The sequence below is a fragment of the Malus domestica genome, chromosome 01 (assembly GCF_042453785.1).
Source record: "Malus domestica chromosome 01, GDT2T_hap1".
Classification (NCBI taxonomy): domain Eukaryota; kingdom Viridiplantae; phylum Streptophyta; class Magnoliopsida; order Rosales; family Rosaceae; genus Malus; species Malus domestica.
This window is the reverse complement of record NC_091661.1, coordinates 17,286,787-17,311,352: the sequence shown is the minus strand read 5'-3', so window position 1 is coordinate 17,311,352 and position 24,566 is coordinate 17,286,787. Positions and strand designations below refer to the sequence as shown.

Here is a 24,566-nt window from a genome sequence, read left to right as displayed (position 1 = left end):
AACAATTACTAAAGCATGGGTACGTTTTTCAAAAGCACAAAAAAAAGATATTAGACATAATAACATTATTAAATTTCTTCTATTAAACTTGACATAAATATATTCTCAAATCAATAAAATAGAATAAACCCATATAAGTTTAAAAAATGGATTAGAGAAAAGATTGAATGAAATTTTATATAAATAATGGGTACATTTTAAATTAAAAAAGGGTATAGTTTTAACAAATTGGTATATTTAAGAATGAATACATATAAGATTAAAAAATTGATTTTTTTTTTATAAAAATTTAATGGGTACAAACTTATTCTAATTTTATTTTTTATGTTTGAGAAATGTTTGAATGGAAAATTATTTAGAAGTTTAATAAGGATGTGAGTATTAAAACTCTAAATCAATTACTAATTTTTTTTTAAAAAAATTATGTAACTTACATGTAATTCATTAATATATTAATGCTAGAGACTTTGATCAAAATCTAAAAACTGATAAGGTCTTAGTCAATAAACATTAGAAACTAGGGACCGGAAACTAATTTTTCCTTTATTTATATAACGATATATTTGCATTAACGGATAAAGAAATAAGTTGGTATCAAACTCATTATTCATAAGATTTGAACTTAAAACTTCTCATTCTTACAGATAAAAATAAATACTACTAGATTGTAGTGTTTAGTGATTTATACAAGTTTGTGTTAAGTAATGATTAAACTTTTCTACTTGAGACTGTCCCTTAATCTATAAGTCTTGACACAAGGTTAGAATTCTAGTTCTTCAAAAGTAGTATCTCATTGATGGCTCGGGCTCCCCTGGAAGGGGCCTTCTTCGCCTTCCACCTAAGCTGCTTAGAAAAGGCCTAAAGACAATCCCAGGGAACAATGAAGCTTCATAGGTCTTTCTGTCCAGATGCAGGTAGTCCGCATCTTCACCGACATGTCTATTTCAACGAGACTTATACAAGTTTGTGTTAAGTAATTATTAAAATCTACTCACTCATGTCTAAAATTGTCATGTTGTTCAACAAAAATAATTTTATCATTTTTATGGTTTGTTAAATACTTCAAGTTCGAATATTTGACGGCTATTTAAGAAAACATACCAAATTAACCGTAGATACGAACATAATGTACTATAAGCTTAGAAAAAAAAATTTCACTCACATGAAAAGTAATGTAAACAAAGTGTAATGTATTGAGGTTTCGGAGAGCAATTTGCATGAAACGAGTTTATCACTATATGACATTCCAGTTATACATAAATAACATTGTGTTATTAGAACAAAATGTCGTTGTGCGTATAACTCGTTTATGTAAGTCCTTTAGAGTTGCACTTTCTAAACTTTGTTATTTTCCTCAAAAACCGATTTAACCCAATGGAAAACCCCACTTTCCACTAGGGATGACAATTTCCAATCCAATCAGCGTAACCGATCTGAACGATAAGAAATTCATTATCCAACCATACCACGTCATCCTTCAACTCCATAACCATAAATGCAAGAACCACGTATGAACTAAGTGGTTAATCACAAACTTAACCAATCAATTAAATTAAATAATTATAATTTAGAGTAACAAGTGGTTAATAGAGACGTGCACTACACAGCCAGAGCATCAGCATCAGCGGACGCGAGGCGAGAGAGAGGGATATGACTCATATGAGAGTGGAGCGCATACTGTGCAAACGCAGAAAGCAACTTCCCACAAAAGCCAAAAGCGATTCTTTAATTTCCTTCTTTCACCGACTGGATACTTCTTTCCACAAAACGCTATCTTTCCAGTTTCCACAGGTAAAAGCTTTGCTTTTTTCGTTTAAAGCTCGCAAATTTTGATTAATTATTTATCTGGGTGTGCTTGTTTTTGTGTGCAAGAACTAATTTTCTTGTTTGGGTTTCTTAATTTTGTGAAATTTGCATCTGGGTTTTGACTGGATTTGTGGGTTTGCAGCCTTTTATTCAATTGGGTTTCTTGTTTGCTATTTTCTGTTTTTTTTTTGGGGTTTCACTGTTTTGTTTCGAGTGATTTTTCACTTTTTTTCAATTGGGGTTTTTGTTTGTCTTAATTGCTGAGTAGAAAAGCATTGTGAGAGTTGAATGAGTATTTGGAATTGAAGAGGGTCTCACAGGCTTTGTGCTTCTTTTGTTCCTTTTAGCAGAGGAAGCATATTGGGGATTCTACAGGTTGTACTTTTGTTCTCATGCTAAAAATACTTTAAAATTAGGTTCAAATGCTAGTGATTGCATATGTAACATACAAAAACGGAAGATGCTTTAAGCACTCGAATTCAAAGTGCAACACCATCACTAATTTCTAGTACTGCATGCTTAGAAAAATTTCATATGTATCGTGGTTTTAGTCGCTTTAATTCATAGGATTAGCTTTCTGGAGTGATGGCATTGTGGGCGGGAGCTTTTAGTTCCAGAAAACTGACACCAATATTTGTCTGTCCTGTGTTATAGATTTCTCTAGTAATTATAGTTTGCATACAGAAAAACATGTCACCTTAGTCCCCCATAAGCATGAGCATTAAGCACTTCAAGTTAAATGTCATACTTCGGTGAATGTGGAATGGCTGAGAATTTAACAGATGGGTGTTTGTGATAACCCCTTTTCTTTTATAGTTGCAGTTCTTATTTGATTGCAATTAACAACATAAAGTCCCATTTAAAAATTTTGGGATCATGAAACTATCAGTTTTGCACAGTCTGAAAAGCTAATCACATCGTCTCTTCATAATTTACCGACTATTTTGTTGGCTGGTCGATAATTTTGCAGTTTACATGTTTCTGCCTGTTTGAGACCACATTTACCACCTGTAAACTCTTATTTCTTATTCCTGCCTCTTTGCGAAGGTTAATTAAATATTTCAAGCACTTTGTTGTGGCTTCTTTTATGTTTTAGTAACTTAATATCCTTTTAATGTTGTAGTATGTAATCTTCTTAACTCATAGTAACATTTTAATTATTTTGAATCTATAGAAATTGACTTAGTCGCCTATGATGCTAAATAACAGAAAGCAATGCCCCTGTCTACACTTGTGTTGGGTGCATAACAAGAATAACTGCAGAGAATGGGAGGTTGTTGCTGTTCTTCCAGAAAAGCTCGTGTGCAACTGCATGGAGCACCTGTATATATCTATGTCTGTGTATTTCCCTTCTCACTCTAACGTCTCTTTTGTTATTATAGTTTGCTTTTCATTGAGTACCTAACTGTTTCGGGCTTATGGTGGAAATAATTTTATCACATGTTATTAGGAGAGTTGCTTGTTTTTGCTATTGTATTGGTTTACTATATATGCATTAAGATTTCATTCTTAGTTATTTTTCTTTCTTTTCTTAAAACTCTTTTCTTCAGTGTCCTCCGGTTTTGGAAGAGCAAGAGTCGTTAAGATCTCATGATGTCACAGCCTCCGCAATCAGTGCAGGACTTCTGGTTTGTTGGGATTTGGAATCATCAATACCTGACACTTACAGACCCCCTCCTCCACCTTTGCCATATAATATGGTCTTTGGATCAACAGATTCTGATTCTGCCAGGGAAACAATTAGTTGCAGTAGTTTTGATACTTCCGCTACTTGTGGAGATCTTGGGGAATCAGACTGCAAAGTTCAAGAAGGTTCTTTGGATATCTCACCGAAGAAGTTAGGACTTTCCAAATCAAATGAACCTCATGGTTTAGAAAAAGAAGACGAGGATGTTTGTCCTATCTGTCTCGAAGGTACTTTACCATCAATAGAAGAGAAAATCCCTTTTTGCATCACTTTGCTATTTTTAACTGCGGGTAGCTAATTATTAATCATGTTTCTCCACTCGCAGAGTACGAAACCGAGAATCCAAGGTTTATCACAAAATGCAAACACCACTATCACCTCTCGTGTATCCTTGAGTGGATGGAAAGAAGTGATGCCTGTCCTATATGTGATCAGGTTTGCCTTTTAAAATAAGTGATACGTGCAGTTATTATATATTTTTCATCAGATTGTCATGGAAAGGAGTTCGTTTTTCTAGATAGTGCCTTTGGTATTCATCTGTCAACAATGCTTGTACAGGAAGTCATTTCACCAATGAAGAAGGTAAAAGAAGAGTAGAAATTACTGATGCACCTGATTTTTGGTGGAATGATGATTACGGAACGGTTACAATCGTAAGGGTGAGCCTAGTTAATTGTTGACTGGATGAACCCTAGGTGCTAATTATTGAGTCATCAAATCTGTCTGAGTTTGTCATATGTGGTATTTAAAGCCCTTATGCTTGCAATTTAAAGTTTCTCCTCTGATATTTCAGGAACTGGCAGTTGACCAAACCTTGTAGTTTGTAGCTCGTTCTTTTGTAAAATCAAAGTTTATTTGCTGCTCGAAGTCAGAGATTGCCAACTCAGTAGACTCTAGACCGACAGTAGCTCTTTCTTTCGAAACTTTCCAGGGATGTGTGGCCTGCAGATTCATTTATAATTTCGGTCATGCTCAAATTGAAGATTGCACCGAATCTCTTTAGTTAGCTGTATTAGCGGGTCAGTTGATGGCGGCAACGTCTCTTTCCCTATGTTTATGGCTTGATTCAAATTCTCAGACAGGCCTCTAGGTTTAAAGTGGAGCAACCAAGAGGTTAAGAACAAGGTCTTCCTGTGGAACCAAGGTAACAACAGTTCCGCTATGTACATATCTCTTAGTTTGTTGTAGGAATCCTTCTGTTGCCCATTTGTTGCTGTCTGCTGCAGGATTTGATCATACACTGCAGTCCTTAAATTTGTAATTTGTGTAAATCACATCTCTTTTACTTTGTGGGTGGATCTGATTTAGAAAAATTGTTTCATGTATAAAAGCATGCAATGATGAAGAAATCTAGTCCTGAAAAGTATACCACACAAAGTTGATCTTATATACATTTGGGAAATTAAGGGCCTCGTTGATAATCATTTCGTTTTTGTTTTTTCGTTTGAGATAAAGAGGAGAAAATAGGAAGAAGGGGAGAGGTAAAATGGTGGGAGAGATGTGGAAGTGGATGTTGAAAGGGACACAAAATGCAAACTGAAAACAAAAAGTGGAAAACAAATTAGGAGGTGTCTCACTGGGCATTGATGATATACTAATCTTTCTCCTCATGCAGTCTTGCTATAACATAAGGCGACATTGTACTTTTGGCCTCCAAGTCAAACGGTACACCGTACCGTATGAGTTCGAACTCGAATTAGAATTTCGAAACCCTTGCTTTCAGCTTAATTTTTGTTGAACTGTCTGCTTGAACTTCCAAGAATTGAGAAAAAGCGTACCTGCGTATATACAATGCAGATTAAAGATGAGCTGGTGGCATGCAAGAGAGGCACAAAGTGAGCCTTTTGTTATCACAAAGGGAAACATTTGGAAACCTTCTATCACTTGGTTATTGTGAAAACAAGGACTTGTCTACTAGTAAAACGTACTTGTCCCCAATATATAACAAGCTTTTTCTTTTTTATACAAGCAATATTGAAAATTTAAAAAAAAAAAAATCGAGCACAAAACTGCAAGTGCTTGAATGCGAGAATTTTACATTTACAATAAACCATATCAATTATTAAACTTTTGTATTAATGCTTTCGAGACATGATATTGTGTTGATGTTCAGATAAAGAATTGTCATTCTCGTTGTTTCCAAACACCAGAAATAAAAACACCATATTTCGTGTTTTTTTTTATTTTTTATCCAAAGATAGAGATATATTAAATACGAATGGAAATGTTTACATCCTGCGCAAGAACATTAAACAAAAATTCAGGGCCAACATGGTCCTAGACAAAGTCCTTGCCTTCCTTAAAGACAAACTTAGCCACAGAGTGAGCGGCACGATTTCGCTCCCTAAGCACAAAGCCAAACGTCACAGACGTTAGTCTTCGGGCTAGTACCTCAATATCGCCAAGAATGCATTCAAAGCTACAGTTAGGGGCAGTCCCCTTATTGATCATCAGAATGACAGTTTTTGCATCTGCTTCCACAAAGACATTCTCAAATCCGTATTCAGTACAGTATTGCAAACCTGTACGGATAGCATGTGCCTCTGCAGCAGCCGCGCAGTGGAAAGTGTTGGTGCCCGAGCCTCCCGCCGCATGGAGAATGCCAGTGAAATCTCTGATAACCCATCCCGCTCCGGCTCTGAAGGACGCACTGCACCAGGACGCGTCGGTATTGAGCTTGAAAGTTCCAAACTGCGGCTTTTCCCAGAGAACAGGCATCATCGGAGGAGATTTTAGGGGCCATACTGCACCCTCATCCAGAGAACCATGATTCATAGCTTCCCTGTACTCACCGATGTTCTTCCTCCAAACAGTTAGGATTTCATTTGGTTAGCAGTGTGACCCTTTGAACACCACATCATTTCTGTTTTTCCATATCCGCCAAAGCCCAAACGCAAATTCTTGCATGATAGCCTCTGCGTCCTCTCTATCTTTAATACTAGTGCAGAAGATATTCCAGCTATCTAAAAAATCAGCACCGATCAATTCAATGGAGTTGAGATGTAGTGGGGAACAAAACCAGAGGCGGTGGCTGAGGTCACATCTAAAAAATAGGTGATTTTCAGATTCGTCAACCAAGTTGCATACCCCGCAGACATTGTCGATCCGCATATATCGTCTTTTTAGATTGTGACGAACAGCAAGGGCATTATTACAGCATCTCCATATGAAGAACTTGATTTTGTTGGGAACTTGAAGGTTCCAAATACCTTTCCAAACCTGATTGGTGTTATGGTGCATGCTAGGGACTCCTCGCCCTTTTTTTCCCAAAGCTCCGTTCTCCAGTAAACTAACAGCAACCCCGTAACCGGTTTTAACCGAGTAGCTTCCGTCGACGGTGTGGTGCCACACAAGTCTATCACAGCAGCCAAATTTACTTAAGGGGATGCTAAGTATGTGTTTTGTATCCTCCGAACTGAAGCCTTGCAGGATGACTTCACTCTTCCATGACCTGGAGTTGGGCTCAATCAAATCACTAACCATAGTTTCTTGCAGGCAGTCTCTCGGCTTTACCAAAAAGGTGGTGGGTTTCGGGAACCACGGGTCGTCCCGGATGTTAATCTTAGTGCCATCTCCCACCCGCCACCTGATTCCATGTTGAAGCACCCTTCGAGCTTCGAAGATACCTTTCCATCCCCACGATGTGTTTTTACCCTTTCCTGCCTCCCTAAAGGTTTTCTCCGGGAAGTATTTTTCTCTTAGCACAGAGGCTAAGAGAGACGACGGGTTCTGGATAATTCTTCAACCGATCTTAGCTAGGAAAGCAAGATTGAAACATTGTATGTCTTTAAAGCCAAGTCCGCCCAACTTTTTGTGCCTCATTAATTGATCCTATGAGATCCAGTGAACTCCCTTTTTTTGGTCATTTCCTCTCCACCAATAATTCCGTATAGCCCTCCCCACATCCCTGCAAACCCCGATGGGGAGCTTAAAACAACTCATGGCGTAGTTGGGCAGTGCCATGGCCACCGCCTTAACGAGGACCTCTTTGCCGGCATGGGACAGGAACTGCTCAGACCATCCCGCTAGTCTAGCCTCAATCTTATCCCGGACCTCAGCAAACACTACTTTTTTGGACATGCCAAAATCAGATTGTAGCCCTAGGTATTTCCCAAAGCCCATCCGACAGTGGATGCCCAAAGTTTCCCCAATTTTCTTCTTATTTCTTTTCGATGTTGTGGATCCAAAGAAAAGAGAGCTCTTGTCCAGATTTATGTTCTGCCCCGAGCCATTTGCATAAACATTCAGAACATCCACCATCCCTTGAGCCTCCTCCACAATGGCGTGCCCAAAAAGCACAGAGTCATCCGCAAAGAAGAGGTGGGATAGGGGGTTACCACTTGGTGTCAGCTTGATACCGTGTAGGGATCCGCGTTCCATGCTTCTTCTGATTAGCGAAGAGAATCCTTCGGTACATAAGAGAAACAGAAAAGGGGATAGTGGGTCACCTTGTCGAAGCCCCATCTCAGGATAGATATGGCCCGTCGGAGAACCATTAATGAGAATACTGAAGGAGACAGAAGAGATGTATTCCTTTATACGATCGCAGAACATAGGCGCAAAACCCAATTTGACCATCATGGAAAGAATGAAGTTCCATTCCACCCAGTCGTACGCTTTGGCCATGTCCAACTTTATGGCCATTCCTTCTTGGTTCCCTTTCTTTTGGTGAAGCAGAGAGTGAAGAATTTCATGCACCACTAGGATGTTGTCTTGTATTTGTTTCCCAGCAACGAAAGCGGATTGATATTCTCCAATTATTTTCGGCATCACAGACTTTAGCCTGTTAGTCAATATCTTGGCAATGATCTTATAAATAACGTTGCATAGCGCAATAGGCCTGAATTGCGCCATACTCTTTGGACATTTCACCTTTGGGATGAGAACCAAATTGGTGTGGTTTAGCTTCCTCAACAGTTTCCCCGAGTGCCAGAAGGCATTGACAACCAAAGTCACATCCTTACCCACAGTCTCCCAATGATCCTTATAGAAACATCCGGTGAAGCCGTCGGGCCCCGGGGCTTTCGTAGGTGGAATTTGGAAGGCTGCCTCCATAATTTCACTGTCTGTGATCGGAGCCGTCAGAAGCCGGTTGTCATCATTACTAACTCTATTCTCCATGCACTCCGTTATCTCTCCAATATGACTCGGCCTAGAGGATTGAAACAAGCCAGTAAAGTAGGAAGAAGCAATATCACATATTTCCTTTTCATCCTCGTGCCAAACTCCGTGATGGTCCTCCAGCCATTTGATCTTATTGTGCTTTCTTCTTCTCACAGTTTGTGCATGAAAGAATTTAGTGTTCTTTTCACCCTCTTTTAACCATTGAATTTTGGATTTCAATTTCCAGTAGGCTTCTTCTTCCTTGTGAGCAGCTCGTAATTCTTTCTCCTTTATCTTTATCTGGTCGGAAGCAAACTGATTGGACTCATAAGCCCTCCGGATCTCCACCTTCAGTTGGTCAATAGCTTTCTTAGAGTTTCTACCCCTGCCTCTATACCACTCCTTTAAGCTCCTTCTTAGTGTTTTCATTTTTTCACATAAACGAAAGGCATGGGAGCCTCCCGAAATACATCTCCAGTCTCTGGACACACGGTCGCGACAGTCTTCCATTTTGCTCCACCGTGAGTCAAAGGCGAATTTCCGTCCTCTCCACACCCTCATTTTTTCAGTGAAGAGGATCAGCATTACGTGATCAGATCCGTCGAGGGTGACGTGCTTGATTGTGGTGTCAGGGTAGAGATCGGACCAACCTGGGGTAGCAAGCCCGCGATCCAACCTCTGTTGGATGGGAAGTGAGTCGCGATTGTTCCTCCAAGTGAATGGGTAGCCTTCAAAACCCAAGTCCAGAAGCTCGTTCCTCGCCACGAAATCTCTGAAGTCCCTCAAACTGGAGATAGACCTTGTGTTGCCGCCTTCCTTCTCATCGTTGCACAAGATGTTGTTGAAATCACCAATGAGGAGGCAATGGTTATCATCATAGTTGATCCTTTTACTGAGATTCTTCCATTGCTCCATTCGTCTCCGTTCATCCGTACTGGCGTAAATGGCAAAAAGTCTCCAGTGGTGGTTGATGGTTGCATCCCAAACCTTGACTTCAATCATGAACTCCTCTGATTTTACAAGCATGATTTGTGACTCATCTTTCCAGAGGACACAGAGTCCGCCACCGATGCCTTTTGGCTCCACAGCGAACATAAAATTCATATCTAACCTTCTTTTCAGAAACTCATAGCGACTGCTTTTGTTTTTCGTTTCAAGCAGGATCACTATGTCGGGGGTATGACGCCGATTCTGTTCCAGCAAATTGTCAATTGTCAGGTCACCCCCGATACCCTGGCAGTTCCAAACGATTAGCTTCATGGATTCTTGGGAGACCCCTCTCGTAAGACCAATTCATGGGTGAGGATCTTATAAGTCTTATATGTATATTTCCATCGCACGAGACTTTTTGGGAGCTCACTGGCTTCGGGTTTAATCAGAACTCCAAAGTTAAGCAAGTTCGCGCGAGAGCAATCTCATGATGGGTGACCCACTGGGAAGTTCTTGTGTAAGTTCCCAGAAACAAAACCGTGAGGGCGTGGTCGAGATGCAAAGTGGATAATATCGTATTACGACGGAGTCTAGCCCAGGATGTGCTAGGGGCCTAGGCGGGGATGTGACAGTTAAACCTAAATTTTTAATCCAGAAAATTAGATTTATCAATAAGTTTTAATTCCATTGGGCGCGTTTTGGGTGGACAACAACCTTGTCAGGGTAGGCCCCACTTCCTATCAGCGCTCGCATGTTGGGCGCGTCAAGTTTGTGCGACCTCCTCTATTCTAGGCGCATCTATGCGCACTGTGGGCTAGGATCTTTAACTTAGGCTGAATCTTGGCCGATAGTTGCCCTAAAAACCAGTTTTAACTCGAAACTTATTTTAGAGTCAACTATTGAGTAAGTTTGGGGAAATTTAAAACCTAAAGTTCAAGTTTTAACCAAATAATTGGAGATGGTCTAAAAGTTTTAAACAAAATTAATTATTGGATGACAGCTCAGATGATTGAACGTCTTTTGAAAAGATAACACTAAATTACTCAAGCTCCCACGGGCGCTTAAACTTTAAAACTTAAGTAACAGATAGCGTATCAAAATCAATCACAAGTGAAGCATAACCTTATTACATATTCTTAATCTTTGAATAAACACTCCATCTTTAATACTTAACGACATAGGTTACGTGTTCAATTTGAAGAAAACGGAATGATGGCTGGACCACTTAATTCTTAACCTTTAAAATTAGGTCATCATTAGCGTGATGATTAATAAGACAAATTTAAAAAAGCAAAAAAATAGAATCTCAAAATTCAAAGATTTTTCCAAGGCATGCGCAGCACATGGACAAGGACAGGACGAAAAGACTACTTTGTGGAATAGGATTTTATCCGATATTGTTTGTGAGATCTTAAAAATCAATTCATCTTATTAAGTTTTAACGAAAATTTTGAGGTACTGTTTACGTTAATGAAAAATTATATTTTTATATTAAAAAATTAAACCTAATACTATTTACTTTATCCTTTATATTGTCTTTATGGCTAAAATTCAAAGTTTTCAAGCAATTTTCATTAGTTTTTTCTTCTTATTCCTTCATGAGTCATTATGTGTTCAAAAATTATTTAAAATTTTTATTTAAAATCAACACAAATAATGCTTAATGAAAATTGACTACACGATATACGATGAATGATTAAGATGAATTGATTCTTAGAATCCTCGTACTCCTTTTGTCTTGTTCATTCATATTTTATTATTCTTAGGAAATAAAAAATTCGAATATTTATCAAAAAGGAAAATTATGAATATTTAGATCTGTTGGCATCCTACCCTCCCCTAATTCTTGGTCCCCACTCTCCTTATTTTTAATTTATTTTTTTCCATATGTAACTTATTATTTAATTTCCATTTTTTTTTGTCAATATTTAATTTCCAATTTAAAATTCTCTTTATTCGATATCTTCCGTTTCTCTGTTGAAACTTTGAAACTTGAAAAAGAGATGACCTCCAGCGTGAGTGGACTTAAGAGAACATTTGTCCCCCACCATTACCTTTTCTGACCAATTATTTTACCAAAATACCCTCCACTACAAGAGTGATTTTCTTGTCCCTTTCGTGAAGCTACTTCGACTTATATTTATTTTCCTACAAATATAAGATAGCCAGGAGAATTTCAAAGGATATATAGAAGTAAGTAATGCATTTTTTTGGGAGTGTGATTATTTCGGCGCCCACTGATTACATGTTGAATCGCACTCTCGTGTCTTGTAGAACAAACATAGTTATTCTCAGTTTTTTTTTAAATGTTTATATGTTAGTAAACACATAAGAAATCGAGAATTATATAATTTTAATTTTCATTCTAAATAAGTAATTAGTAAGCATGTAATCAAATTTCAACTAAGTTACATAATACAAAATTTTCTGACCAATCAACTGAGGATTAAAAAGGCAATAACATCTCTCTTTTTTGTACGCAATTTCTCTTTTACCTTATTTCTTGGACAAATGTGATGTGCTTAAGAAAACTTGTAAATCACATCCCATTAAAAAAAAAAAATCTATATAATTTACTCCTCTCATTGTCTCACATATGCAACTCATATCCCGATCGTAAATTAGGAGTAATAATTCAAAGCATAATTAACTTTTTTTGTGTGTAAAAAAAATAAAGAAAATTACCTTTAATTCCCCTTACATAAATAAACACTCAATGTAAAAGAGCAAGAACAATAATGTATTTCGGTAATTTTACGTACATGTCTTGATACTTTTTGAGAAAAATTGTACGATCATTTTTTTTAAACAAATGATATTATCTACACTAAGGGAAAATCGATAATCTTGGCCTCACGATGGGCTAACAATAATATGGTTCAAATTCGTATTTGGAGAGAATCAAACCTAAGATCTTTCACTTACAAATGAAAAAGAATATTACTAAGAATAGTACTATATCCTAATACTAAATGATTTCATTCTACAATTACTGAATAACCTGAATTAGTTTAAACTATTATTTTTAAATCAGATTTGCAAATCAACATTATTCTTATTTCTATTGGGGTTTCATGAAGCCCGACCATTTATGCTCCTAGCATTGAAGTGGAATCTCAGGTTTATCTAAAAAATATTTATTTATTTAAATATATTTTTTGTCAGACCTTTTTCCCCTTGTGCGTTGGCAGCTTTTACAGATTTCCATAATCTCTCTCTGTCTCTCTGACCAAAAACAAGTCGGTGCTTTTTCAGTGAATTGAGGCTTCAGCCATCAATAGCACCATTGCCCTTTTTTTCCCGGATAATGTTTTCCCGGAAACCAAACACTTGCAATACTGAAACAAAATGAATGAAATTTCACCACGGCCGCCGTCGCCGCCACCCGCCATGGCTTCTTCCATGCTGCCCATTTCTCTTCTCCTTCTTCTTCTCCAAGCCCTTCTTCTAAAACCCATAAACGCCATCCCCGTTGACGAATTGTCACCCCGAATCGAATCCCAGTTCTACACCAGAGCCAAAGTCCCCGACTTTCCTGACTCCCCCACGCGCAGCACAAACGGGTCTCCCGTACCCGCGACGGCGACGGCGACGCTCCCGAATTTACAGTACCCAATGGCGAGGAACAGCGAAGTTGTAATCTTTGGGAACGCGACGCTCTCGAGCCCCAACCGGACCTTTGAGCTCGGCTTCTTCTCCACCAACAACGAAAGTCCCAAATGGTACTTGGGCATTTGGTATGCTCTGATTCCGGTCCCGACTTACGTCTGGGTCGCGAACCGGGGCCGAGCCGTCAATAATCTCACCTCCTCGAGCTTGGAAATCACCGGGTCGGGTCGGTTGGTGGTCAAAGAATCCGGTAACTCAATCGTGTGGTCGAGCACGAACGCGGGGATCGGCGTTAGTGTCGAGCTTTTGGAGAATGGCAATCTGGTTTTGCTTACCCAGGGAGGCACCGTCGCGTGGCAGAGCTTCGATTACCCGACTGACACGTGGCTTCCGGGGATGAACCTGACGAGCGAGCGAGGGCTTACGTGTTGGCGGAGCTACATAGACCCTTCGCCGGGTTTGTATTCTTTGCGGCTGAGACCGCCGGAGTACGGTGAGTTTGAGCTCGTTTTTAATGGTACTGCATCTTATTGGACAACTGGGAATTGGACCGGTAATGCCTTCGCTAATGTGCCTCAAATGACGGTGCCTTACATATATAAGTTCCATTTTATCGACCCATTCACGCCAACGGCGTCGTTCGGGTTCACTGAGTCGCCGCTGGATGGCCGGTTGGACCCGCCGCTGACCCGGTTCCAGATGGACCCTTCGGGTCAGCTCAGGCAGTTCACTTGGGCAACGCAGACCTGGAACACGTTTTGGTTTCAGCCTGAGAAAAAGTGCAGAGTGTTTGGTATGTGTGGGCCTTTTGGGGTTTGCAATGGTGAAACACCTAGGCCATGTGAGTGTGACTCCGGTTTTCAGCCGGTGGATGAGTCTAGTTGGAACTTAGGGGACTACTCGGGGGGTTGCCGCCGGGTGTATAATGAGGGAGTGGCTTGTGGTCAGAGGGATGATAGGTTTGACAAGGTTGGTGTTGTGAGATATGTTGGAAGTTATAGTAAGCCTTATAGAACTGACTTTGACGATTGTCAGGACATATGCTTGCTTTTATGTACTTGTATAGGTGTGGACTACGATAACATTACTGGCATCTGTAGAGTGTATAACGGGTCTCTCTCGAATTTGCAAAATTTGACCTCCGAAAGTGGATTTGTTAATGATTTCTATTTAAGGGTGCAAAAAAGTGCAACGAGATTGGAGAAGAAGGTGCCAATTCGTGTTGTTTTGAGTGCTAGCATTGTTGGGTCAATTGTAATTTTGGGCTTTGTAGCGGCGGTGGTGGTGATTTTTATTAAGGTAAGAGAGAAGAAGAAGAGAGAAAAAGAAAAGGTTCAGCTTATGTCAACCTTTAATTTGAAGGTATTTTCTTATAAAGAACTTGACACTGCAACACGGGGTTTTTCAGACAAACTTGGGCATGGTGGATTTGGAGCTGTTTTCCACGGGGAGTTATTAGATTCTACTATTGTTGCAGTGAAGCGCTTAGATAGGCCAGGTGGTGGACAGAAAGAATTCCAAGCGGAAGTTTGCACGATTGGGAACATTCAACATGTCAATCTTGTCAGACTTAGAGGCTTCTGCTCAGAAAATTCCCATAGACTTTTGGTTTATGATTACATGCCAAATGGTGCTCTTAGTGTGTACCTACGTCAAGATGGTCCAAATTTGAGTTGGGATGTTAGATTTCGGATAGCAGTTGGTATGGCAAGAGGCATTGCATATTTACATGAGGAGTGTAGAGAGTGCATAATCCATTGTGATATCAAACCAGAAAACATTTTGCTTGATAGTTCTTGCACTGCAAAGGTGTCAGATTTTGGGTTGGCAAAGCTAGTTGTACGGGACTTTAGTCGGGTATTAGCCACAATGAGGGGCACCAGGGGTTATATGGCACCAGAGTGGATATCTGGTGTGGCAATCACCATGAAAGCCGATGTATACAGCTATGGAATGACACTAATAGAATTACTTGCAGGCCGCAGAAATGTGGAGGCGCGCCAATCTGTAGGTGGAAGAGAGGGTGCAAGTGAAACAACTGACAGTTTGTTCTTTCCTCCACGGGCGGCACAGAAAATAATTGAGGGCAATGTAAGGGAAGTTATTGACAATAGGCTCGGATGCACATATAATATTGAGGAGGCAGAGCGTGCTGCAATGGTGGCAGTGTGGTGCATACAGGATGCCGAGGCAATGCGGCCTACCATGGGGATGGTAGTGAAAATGTTGGAAGGGCTGGTGGAAGTGACTGTTCCTCCAGCACCCAAATTGTTGCAAGCACTGGTTTCAGGGGAGTCTTTTTGCGGGGTAAAGGCTGATTCGGGAATTGGGTTATCTAATGGCAGCGACTTCTCCGGTTACAATACAAGATTATCGAGTGGTTGTTCAGAATCGTCTATTGGTAATGGCTCTTCCCTAGTGACTGAGATTGTGGATGATAACCAAAGAAGTTCAGTGGGCTTTACCGACCAAGCCTAACAGCATTCCAAGCCAGTTGTGTTTTCTGCCCTTCTTCACAATGGGTATTTTTTTTTTCTTAGTAACCCATTTAAGCATTTGATTGATTCATTCGCTTCATATATAGTTTGGGAAGGAGTATCTGGTGTAAATGTAATAGTGATGGATTGTGGCCAAATATCTAATGTTGTTTGAAGTGTTGTTGGATTTATAAATATATGGTTTGAATAGTCCTTAGCTTTAGCGTTTATTTGGGCTTGGTTGAGTCACAAGTAAGGTTCTTTCAGTGTTTTCTTTTTATGTCGATTATCATGCTATGAGTGATTTGTTTAAAATGTCAATTTTGTTTTAAATGCAGACTCATATAGCTAATGGTTAATTACGCAATACCTTACTGGTTTTGGTGCCTTGCCATGTTCTAGCTGGAATGGTGCCATGGTTCTCTTCAATGTCTATAGCATACGTTGCCATTGATTTTCTTCAGAGGTAGTAGCCCCCAACTGCCAGATGTCAACACTGCTCATATGAATTCAGGTACATATAAGTCACCTAGGTTTATATAAATTGATTTAACTGAAGTGTATATGGATAAATATTACTCCGTAGTCTCCATCAACATGCATACCTCGTTGCCGATATGCTCTGTCTGATGCTTTCCGTTCTGTATTATTGCATTTCTATTCCACAAAAGTTTTGACTTGAAAGATAGCTCAGGAGAGTCAGGACTGCCAAGTCTGCGACGATTAAGAATCCCAAAGTCACTGCTCTCTCATTCACTATGACAAAATTATTTATTGACTATTACTTAACACGCTTTGGTCATATATCTCTGGTTAATCTACTGTTTGCACACTCAACATTGTTCCTCAACTATTACTTAACATGAGTTCGTCAGATTGTGCCAGATTAATCAAGTAGAGGTGGTAAAGCAATCTGTTTGACTATTGCATGGTTCTTGTTTCTAGTTTAGATGAATTTAGATTTTCAGTTGCCCCTTCGTATTTTATCGTCACTTGATTTCAACTTGAATTATTATTGAAAGATTATTGATGGATTTTCTGCTATGGCAGTTCTAGTTGCCCTTCACAATGAACCAAACTGTTGGTTAAATTGCCTCAAGGAGGCTGGCACAAGCAAGCTGCCGATACTTGCCTTTCTACTTCTACGATAGTCTTTGCGAGCTTCTTCATCTTTCCCTCAGAAAAAGAAAATAAACATCCCAGGCTCCGCCATCGGACTGACAAGGACAACATTAAAGATGGTATGTGTTTTATCCCTCAATTTTTAAAATTGATATCTGTCACCATAGGTTTCATGCTTCTTTTGTTAATATGCTCTGCCTTTTAGGAATGCTGTTAGGGTATGGATCCAGGGTCGTATTTAAGACAATTTTTGAAAGATTCACTGGGGTTTTGTACTTGCAGGTTTAACTGCATTAGCCATCGTAGCGATTATAGCTGGGTACTCGAGACCAGTGAAAGTTACTGGATTTGTCACAGGTACAATCTTTCCCTCTTCCTTTGCTCAAAAGCAAGTACAGCAGCTACAAGTACGGTGTATACTGACAATCAAATACTCCCAACCGGAGCCTATGAGTTGACTGGACAAGATTTTATTTCTAAGAGTTCAATGGGAAAGGGGAGAATGTGCTGCCAAGAGAATAAGACTTGTCCTATTGCATCCAGGAAGCAGTTTCTTGAAACGAGTAAAAGGCACTTTACTTCCGTCAGCCGAAGCGGAGTTTTCCGTTCATGAAATCTTCCCGTTTGTATTTCTTGGTGAATGGTTTGGGAGATGTTGTTTTGTGAATATGTTTCTGTATGCATATTACACAGGCATATAGGCAGTATCAGAATTTGTGGGCAGAGGAGGAGAAATGTCATTGGATGCCTTTGTGGGACATTATATCGACATGAAGGACAAGTATATTTGTAGGTCTCACATTTCAGTGATTTCATTTTTGACATTACCTCTGGCCAGGTAGGTGGGTGGATATGCAGGGAGATATTCCGCCCTGTCATGTCGCCTTACTTTTACCTTTTTGCAAATGATGATGCCTTTTCCTTTCCACTAGGTCATGGAATTCTTTTCTAATACTTCATGATCATTTACCAATTGTAATTATTAAAACTATTTCTTTCCACATGCGTATGGGACAATTAACTTTTATTTTGTTTTATTATTTTTTATTAAATTTCGAAAAAAATAGTGGATTACAAATAAAAAAGATATCCTCTCCGGATCTTTTCCACTAAATTCACCAAATCAAGTGATCCGGACTCTTGAAATGTAATCCAACGGTTAAAAACATGAGTTCCCTTTAAAAGTTATAATAATTTTAGCTGTTAGATCAAATTTTAAGAGTTCGGATCATTTGATTGGGTTTCTTTGGTGGAAGAGATCCGGAGAGGATCTCTTTCCTTACTAATCACCCCGTCTCAATTTTTTTACTCTTTATTTATTTATTCATATATATATATATATTTATTTATAATTAACTTTCAATATATCGTCAATATATGATTGATATGTTATTTCTATTTTTTTTAAAAGACCAACGGGCAGTCCACCATTTTGGAGGCCGAGAAGATTTACAGATGCATTTCAACCTTCTCGCCACCATCGTGTTATCTCTATTTAATTAATTGATTTAGTTAACATTTGATTTTAATTAGTTTAATCGAGATTTGATGTAATATGTAGTTAATAAGAAGAAGAATAATAATGAGTGCTGTTATCACCTTCCATTGTGCTCATCCTACCCATTTTTGCCAATTTCTTAATTACTAATCTGTCCTTTAATAACCATACAGGGAACTGAAAAAAAAAAAATCAAAAAACAGGAAAGATCTTAATAACTAGATTGGTATGGCAACTCTGGAATTGTCATAACTGTCATGAAATAAAAAAACAAACAAAAAATCTTCCCAAACATGTTAAAAGGTTTTGCATAGATGGCACTAACCTTTGGTATGTGTATGTAAACACGAAATTTCCAAAATTTCAATGCCTACAGATATATCTCATAATTTTTTTTCATAATTTAAACCAAGCAGTTTTTAGGTCATTATTGGATCATTCCCACAAACGGTCTTTCAATTCAGAATATGTTGGGTCATAGATGAGTTTTACAAACAACAACATTTAGTAGGAATCGAACCCACATCATAATGCATAGACATTTTTGTTTTTCGCCCCTATGGTAAAGTGTCATTTGCACTATCTTTGTCCTTGATTTAATATTTTGTATATCGGTACAAAGTTTATATGCAAGTGACTTGAGTTGTTGTACCCAAACGGTTCAAGGCAATTACAACTAAAATTCTGAAGAAATAATAACTGAAAACTGCACTACAATCTAAGACTTGGTCATCTTTTTTATGCGAGGTTGATATCTTTGTATGGCGTGCCTAAATTATAGCTATATTAGCAGCATTCTTAAGATTACTTCGCCGGAACAAAAAAATCGAAATTAAATAAAACAAGAAGAAACACAAAGAAATCAGAATCTCCTGAGTTTTCTTTAATCCCAAGCTTCCGAAGGTGAAGCAAAAAAAAAAAAAAAAAAAGATTCAAAGGGTTGATTTAAAAGTTTTCGAAAATAGGTACCCCGGAAGAAAATGTACCAGTTAAGGCGGAGGCCTCTGCTGGATCATCTTCAGCAGTGCTACAAAGTCCAACATTGATGATTGATGGAGTGGATGACGCAGTCTCATCCCTTGAACCTGCAGAACTCCACCATGCTCCTCCCGCGTTCATTGGGTCCAGTGACGGAGATTATCCGGTAATTCACACCTTCCAGGATGCCAAGAGCATATGTTTTGTAGAGACCACAAAGCTTTGGTCAATTGCAGGGCCAATTGCCTTTAACATATTGTGCAACTACGGTGTCAACTCCTTCACAAACATCTTTGTTGGGCATATAGGAAATGTGGAGCTCTCTGCCGTTGCAATTTCTCTCTCTGTCATTTCCAATTTTTCGTTTGGCTTCCTGGTTAGCTTCTTCTCCTTGCATTGCAGTTTCCCAAAGGATTTTCATACTCAATGTTCCTATTTTGTTGTGCATTCGTATTCATTCACGATGATTAAGTAGTGTTATGCATACAAACGGTCTTACAATACTTGCACCACAAGATTTAGCGATCTGAATGTGTGTCAAGTACGTACATGATTCGCAACGAAATAATCTAAAGGATTTTCATGGTTTAATTAAGAAGGTAGATGTTTAGAGTTTTAGGGTTTTCATGAGAAGTATTTATTTGATAACTACAAGTGAATCAGATATACTAGTTTTTTCAGACCTGAGCATAGCCGGGTTGGGTAGGCATTGTGTCACCCTCTATACCTAAGTTCAAATTCTCCTCCCCGTCAGTTAGATTGCATCAGAACATCGCTACACGCACACAAAACACACACACACACACACACACACACATACACACATATACATACATACATACACTATAATTCAATGGTTAAAACTAAACAATGAATGTGGTTGAACTTGCAGCTTGGTATGGCAAGTGCACTTGAAACACTATGTGGGCAGGCATTTGGTGCTGGGCAAGTAGACATGCTAGGGGTGTACATGCAGCGCTCGTGGATAATCCTTTTCGCTGCCTGCATTGCTATACTACCACTTTACATCTACTCCGCGCCAGTCCTAAAACTCTTAGGCCAAGAGGATGACATTGCAGACCTAGCCGGGAAATTCTCCATCCAAACCATCCCTCAAATGTTTTCCCTTGCCATCAACTTCCCAACTCAGAAGTTCTTGCAGGCACAGAGCAAGGTTGGAGTTCTTGCATGGATTGGTTTCATCTCTCTGATAGCACACATAGGAATCCTTTTTCTCTTCATAAAAGTTTTCGGGTGGGGAACTGGCGGTGCCGCTGCAGCGTATGATATCTCAGCCTGGGGGATGGCATTGGCTCAGGTGGTTTATATAGTCGGTTGGTGTACTGACGGCTGGAAGGGGTTGTCATGGCTGGCCTTCAAGGAATTGTGGTCTTTTGCAAAACTCTCTATTGCTTCAGCTGTCATGCTTTGCTTGGAGATTTGGTATTTCATGACCATAATTGTTCTCACTGGACACCTTGACGATCCTGTTATTGCAGTTGGCTCCCTTTCAATCTGGTAACAAAACCCTTTGTTCTTTTACCGTAAAAATTGACTACAATGTTCCTCCCTCCACAATAATATGTACGTTAGGTTTCGATATTAATTGATACGAAATCATTTTATTCTGATTTGTGTTTGATTTTCTGTTTCAGCATGAATGTGAATGGATGGGAAGGCATGTTGTTTATTGGGATCAATGCAGCAATAAGGTAAGGAACTTTCACTTTTTGCTGCTAATTCTTAATTTCGTATTAAAAACCGTAAGTACTCCATTAGCTGACCAAGTGATGTGATAGTTATAATTATATGTATGTGGTTAAACTATAAATGATACATCAACTATCATATTATGTAATTAGTCAATGTCATTGTTCTGGGAAAGGGATCCTCTCCAAATCCATTTTGTGAGGATCCTAGGGATTCCCACATCCTTACCGTTTATCGTATATCTTGTGGTCAGTTTCCATCAGATGCTATTTGTGTTTAATTTTAAATAAAAAAATTAAATGATTTATGACTGCATGATACACGATGAATGGTTAAGATGTGGGGATGTGGGGATTAGGATCCCCACAAAATGGATCCGGATGGAATCCAATTCCATTGTTCTGAGGATTACTCTTTCTTATTCGCTCCTTGGAGTACACCTCCTCCAATTTTACTTCCTTGCAGCGTTCGTGTCTCCAATGAGCTTGGATCAGCACATCCTAGAGCTGCAAAATACTCAGTCATTATCACCATCCTTGAGTCTCTCCTCATTGGGATGATTTTTGCACTGGTTATCTTGGCAGCCAAGGATCATTTTGCCATCATCTTTACTGAAAGCAAAGAGATGCAACAAGCCGTCTCTCGTTTAGCCTTCCTACTCAGTGTTACAATGCTCCTCAATAGTGTTCAACCAGTTATATCTGGTAAACTTAATTTTCTCTTATCAGACAATTTAATATAAGACTACGATATTATCAAATCATCGAAACCCTTGAGGTTATAACAATACAAATTTCACAGGTGTTGCTGTTGGAGGAGGTTGGCAAGCTTTGGTGGCTTACATAAATTTGTTTTGTTATTATATTGTTGGGCTACCTCTAGGGTTTCTTCTGGGTTACCGTACAAGTTTGAGAGTGGAGGTAACCAAAGTTGTCACTAACAAAAGTTTAAGAAACTTAATAGTTCAAACCTTTCAACTAATGATTAGCATAAAGTAACAATAAAAAACTATGATTAATTAACATGCTGAAACACATTTTTCTTTTCATGATGAAAATAACGAGCGTTGTTTTTGTAGGGAATTTGGATTGGTATGATATTTGGGACATTATTGCAGACACTGATCCTCCTGTACATCGTTTACAATACTAATTGGAACAAAGAGGTAAAGTATTAATGCTTTTTCCTACCATCAAATTTAATTAAACATAACGCAAATTAATATGGTTATGAATTTATAATCCATACTTTGTGGTAAAATAAAACACTTAATTGAAATTAAATTGCAGGTAGAACAAGCCTCAGAAAGAATGCGGCAATGGACGGGAGAAGAACTAGGTGATCCGAAAAAATGGAGTGGTCAAGAAAATGGATTACAAACTCAAGCTATATAGAATCATTTTTTTTTCTTTGAATGTAAACGTTTTCTACACAATTTGTACACTAAGGAATGCCAACAACAACAACAACAACAACAACAAAGCCTTTTCCCACTAAGTGGGGTCGGCTATATGAATCCTAGAACGCCATTGCGCTCGGTTTTGTGTCATGTCCTCCGTTAGAACCAAGTACTCTAAGTCTTTTCTTAGAGTCTCTTCCAAAGTTTTCCTAGGTCTTCCTCTACCCCTTTGGCCCTGAACCTCTGTCCCGTAGTCACATCTTCGAACCGGAGCGTCAGTAGGCCTTCTTTGCACATGTCCAAATCACCGGAACCGATTTTCTCTCATCTTTCCTTCAATTTCGGCCACTCCTACTTTACCTCGAATATCCTCATTTCCAATCTTATCATTTCTTGTGTGCCCACACATCCCACGAAGCATCCTCGTCTCCGCCACACCCATTTTGTGTACGTGTTGATGCTTCACCGCCCAACATTCTGTGCCATACAACATCGCTGGCCTTATTGCCGTCCTATAAAATTTTCCCTTGAGCTTCAGTGGCCTACGACGGTTACACAACCCGCCGGATGCACTCTTACACTTCATCTATCCAACTTCTATTCTATGGTTGAGATCTCTCTAATTCTCCGTTCTCTTGCACGATATATCCTAGGTAGCGAAAACGGTTGCTTTTTGTGATCTTCGCTAGATTGCTCCGATCATTAGTGTGGATAAGTATATAAATGGATATAGATAGGAAAGCAAACACAAGATGTACGTGGTTCACCCAGATTGGCTACGTCCACGGAATAGAGGAGTTCTCATTAATTGTGAAGGGTTTACACAAGTACATAGGTTCAAGCTTTCCTTTAGTGAGTACAGGTGAATGATTTAGTACAAATGACATTAGGAAATATTGTGGGAGAGTGATCTCGTAATCACGAAACTTCTAAGTATCGGAATGTGGTATCGTCTTGACTTGCCTTATCTGTCTCACAGGTAGATGTGGCATCTTCTCTAGAAGTACTCTTCCTCCATCCAGGGGTGGTATCTTTAACTGGTGGAGATGCACAAGGTAATGTATCAATTTCACTTGAAGCTTACTTGTAGTTTCAGGCTTGGTCAAGCGCGATACAAACCATGTAGTAGGAGTCCCTCAAGTTGCCGAGCTAGGGGATTTGCTGAAAGAGGTGACAGACAAGGTAAGCAATCAGAGCTCCGGCTGATTGTTCACATTCTCCCTATCTTGCAGGCAGCATGAAGGATAAAGAGAAGAAAAATGAGAAGAGATGATATGGGATACTTTTGCTTTTGAAGAAGTAACTTTCCACAGGCTTATTCTTGAACTGAGCTGGAGGGTTTTCTGGTTTCCTCCAGAGTATAAGGCCGACTGAAGAATTTGAGGGTCAAAACAAGTCCATCAAATCTAGAGTACGTTCGACCCTACTGATATGGGATACTTTTGCTTTGACAGAGTAATGGATGTATCGGCACGTGTGCTGTTACGCTTGTCTCCACATGCTTCCTTGTATCCTTCTCACTTGCCCTATCTGTTCCTCAGGCAGATGCGGTATCTTCCCTGGAAGCATAAGATGTTGAAGATGAGTACTCGAGAGCAATGCCAGGTAAGTAAGTTCCAGGCAGTCAGTTCCTGGCTGGAAGCTTGATTCCAAGTGCTGACTGATTGCTCTCTTTCTCCTTGTCTTGCAGGTAAGAACAAGGCCAAAGGAAAAGACAGGGAAAAAGCATGATATGGGATACTCTTGCTTTTAACCCTGATGATATGAGATATTCTTGCTCTAGTATAACTTGTTTGCAGAGGTATTATCGGGGGGAAAGAAAGCTGAATATTTCGAAAGGCTTCGTTGAGAGTGCCCTCTCATATATGAGGAAGGGTTGAGCATTTTTGCAGGTCTGTCTGTCCGTTGGGGATGGAGGTTGACATATATAGGAGTCTCCTTAACAACAAGTAGTAATGCTATTCCTTTACCCTGTCAGAGCACTTTGAAAAAGTGGTCTGTGGTATGTGGAAAGCTGATGTTGCGTGTGAAGATTACAGACAGCTTTATCCAAGGAGATCCGGCTCTTGTAGTTGGGAAAGTGTTGCCTCTTCGGTTTTCGAACAAGCAATCCTATCAGGGATCTAGCTCTCGAGATTCGGAGAACGATGTCTCTTCGATTTTTGAGAAAGCAATCCTGCTGGGGGTCTGGCTCTCGAGATTCGGAGAGCGGTGTCTCTTCGATTTTTGAGAAGGTAATCATGTTGG

The 24,566-nt window shown here is 39.4% G+C and overlaps 4 protein-coding genes across 11 annotated transcripts; 3 read left to right on the top strand and 1 right to left on the bottom strand.

Moving 5' to 3' along the window:
- The first annotated feature begins 1,521 nt into the window (after window positions 1-1,521).
- Window positions 1,522-4,842, top strand: LOC103439221 (probable E3 ubiquitin-protein ligase RHB1A). Of its 7 annotated transcripts, XR_011582273.1 has the most exons (7): window positions 2,009-2,181; window positions 2,777-2,853; window positions 3,016-3,141; window positions 3,357-3,720; window positions 3,819-3,928; window positions 4,052-4,152; window positions 4,287-4,842. XR_011582273.1 is itself a non-coding variant. In XM_029097349.2 (5 exons), exons 2-5 carry the CDS (start codon window positions 3,073-3,075, stop codon window positions 4,311-4,313), a joined length of 570 nt encoding a protein of 189 aa, XP_028953182.1. In that variant the 5' UTR covers window positions 1,522-1,791; window positions 3,016-3,072; the 3' UTR covers window positions 4,314-4,842. The 7 variants fall into 7 exon arrangements, 3 of the variants coding, with proteins under 3 accessions (XP_028953182.1, XP_070679955.1, XP_070679959.1); XR_003770689.2 differs by lacking the exons at window positions 2,009-2,181; window positions 2,777-2,853 and adding an exon at window positions 1,597-1,791; XR_003770735.2 differs by lacking the exons at window positions 2,009-2,181; window positions 2,777-2,853 and adding an exon at window positions 1,635-1,791 and having other exon boundaries at window positions 2,981-3,141.
- An 859-nt stretch (window positions 4,843-5,701) lies between these two features.
- LOC139197913 (uncharacterized) lies at window positions 5,702-6,268 on the bottom strand. Its single transcript, XM_070825972.1, has 2 exons — window positions 5,885-6,268; window positions 5,702-5,728 (listed from the first exon to the last, which is right to left on the bottom strand). Exons 1-2 carry the CDS (start codon window positions 6,266-6,268, stop codon window positions 5,702-5,704), a joined length of 411 nt encoding a protein of 136 aa, XP_070682073.1.
- A 6,385-nt stretch (window positions 6,269-12,653) lies between these two features.
- LOC114822583 (G-type lectin S-receptor-like serine/threonine-protein kinase SD2-2) lies at window positions 12,654-17,761 on the top strand. Of its 2 annotated transcripts, none has more exons than XM_029097263.2 (4): window positions 12,654-15,657; window positions 16,015-16,126; window positions 16,663-16,853; window positions 17,017-17,761. In XM_029097263.2, exon 1 carries the CDS (start codon window positions 12,875-12,877, stop codon window positions 15,611-15,613), a length of 2,739 nt encoding a protein of 912 aa, XP_028953096.1. In that variant the 5' UTR covers window positions 12,654-12,874; the 3' UTR covers window positions 15,614-15,657; window positions 16,015-16,126; window positions 16,663-16,853; window positions 17,017-17,761. The 2 variants fall into 2 exon arrangements, with proteins under 2 accessions (XP_028953096.1, XP_028953066.1); XM_029097233.2 differs by having other exon boundaries at window positions 15,951-16,126.
- A 1,311-nt stretch (window positions 17,762-19,072) lies between these two features.
- LOC103416197 (protein DETOXIFICATION 34-like) lies at window positions 19,073-23,200 on the top strand. Its single transcript, XM_008354462.3, has 7 exons — window positions 19,073-19,586; window positions 20,103-20,728; window positions 20,866-20,922; window positions 21,386-21,624; window positions 21,722-21,840; window positions 21,999-22,085; window positions 22,210-23,200. Exons 1-7 carry the CDS (start codon window positions 19,278-19,280, stop codon window positions 22,312-22,314), a joined length of 1,542 nt encoding a protein of 513 aa, XP_008352684.2. The 5' UTR covers window positions 19,073-19,277; the 3' UTR covers window positions 22,315-23,200.
- The last annotated feature ends 1,366 nt before the right edge of the window (window positions 23,201-24,566 follow it).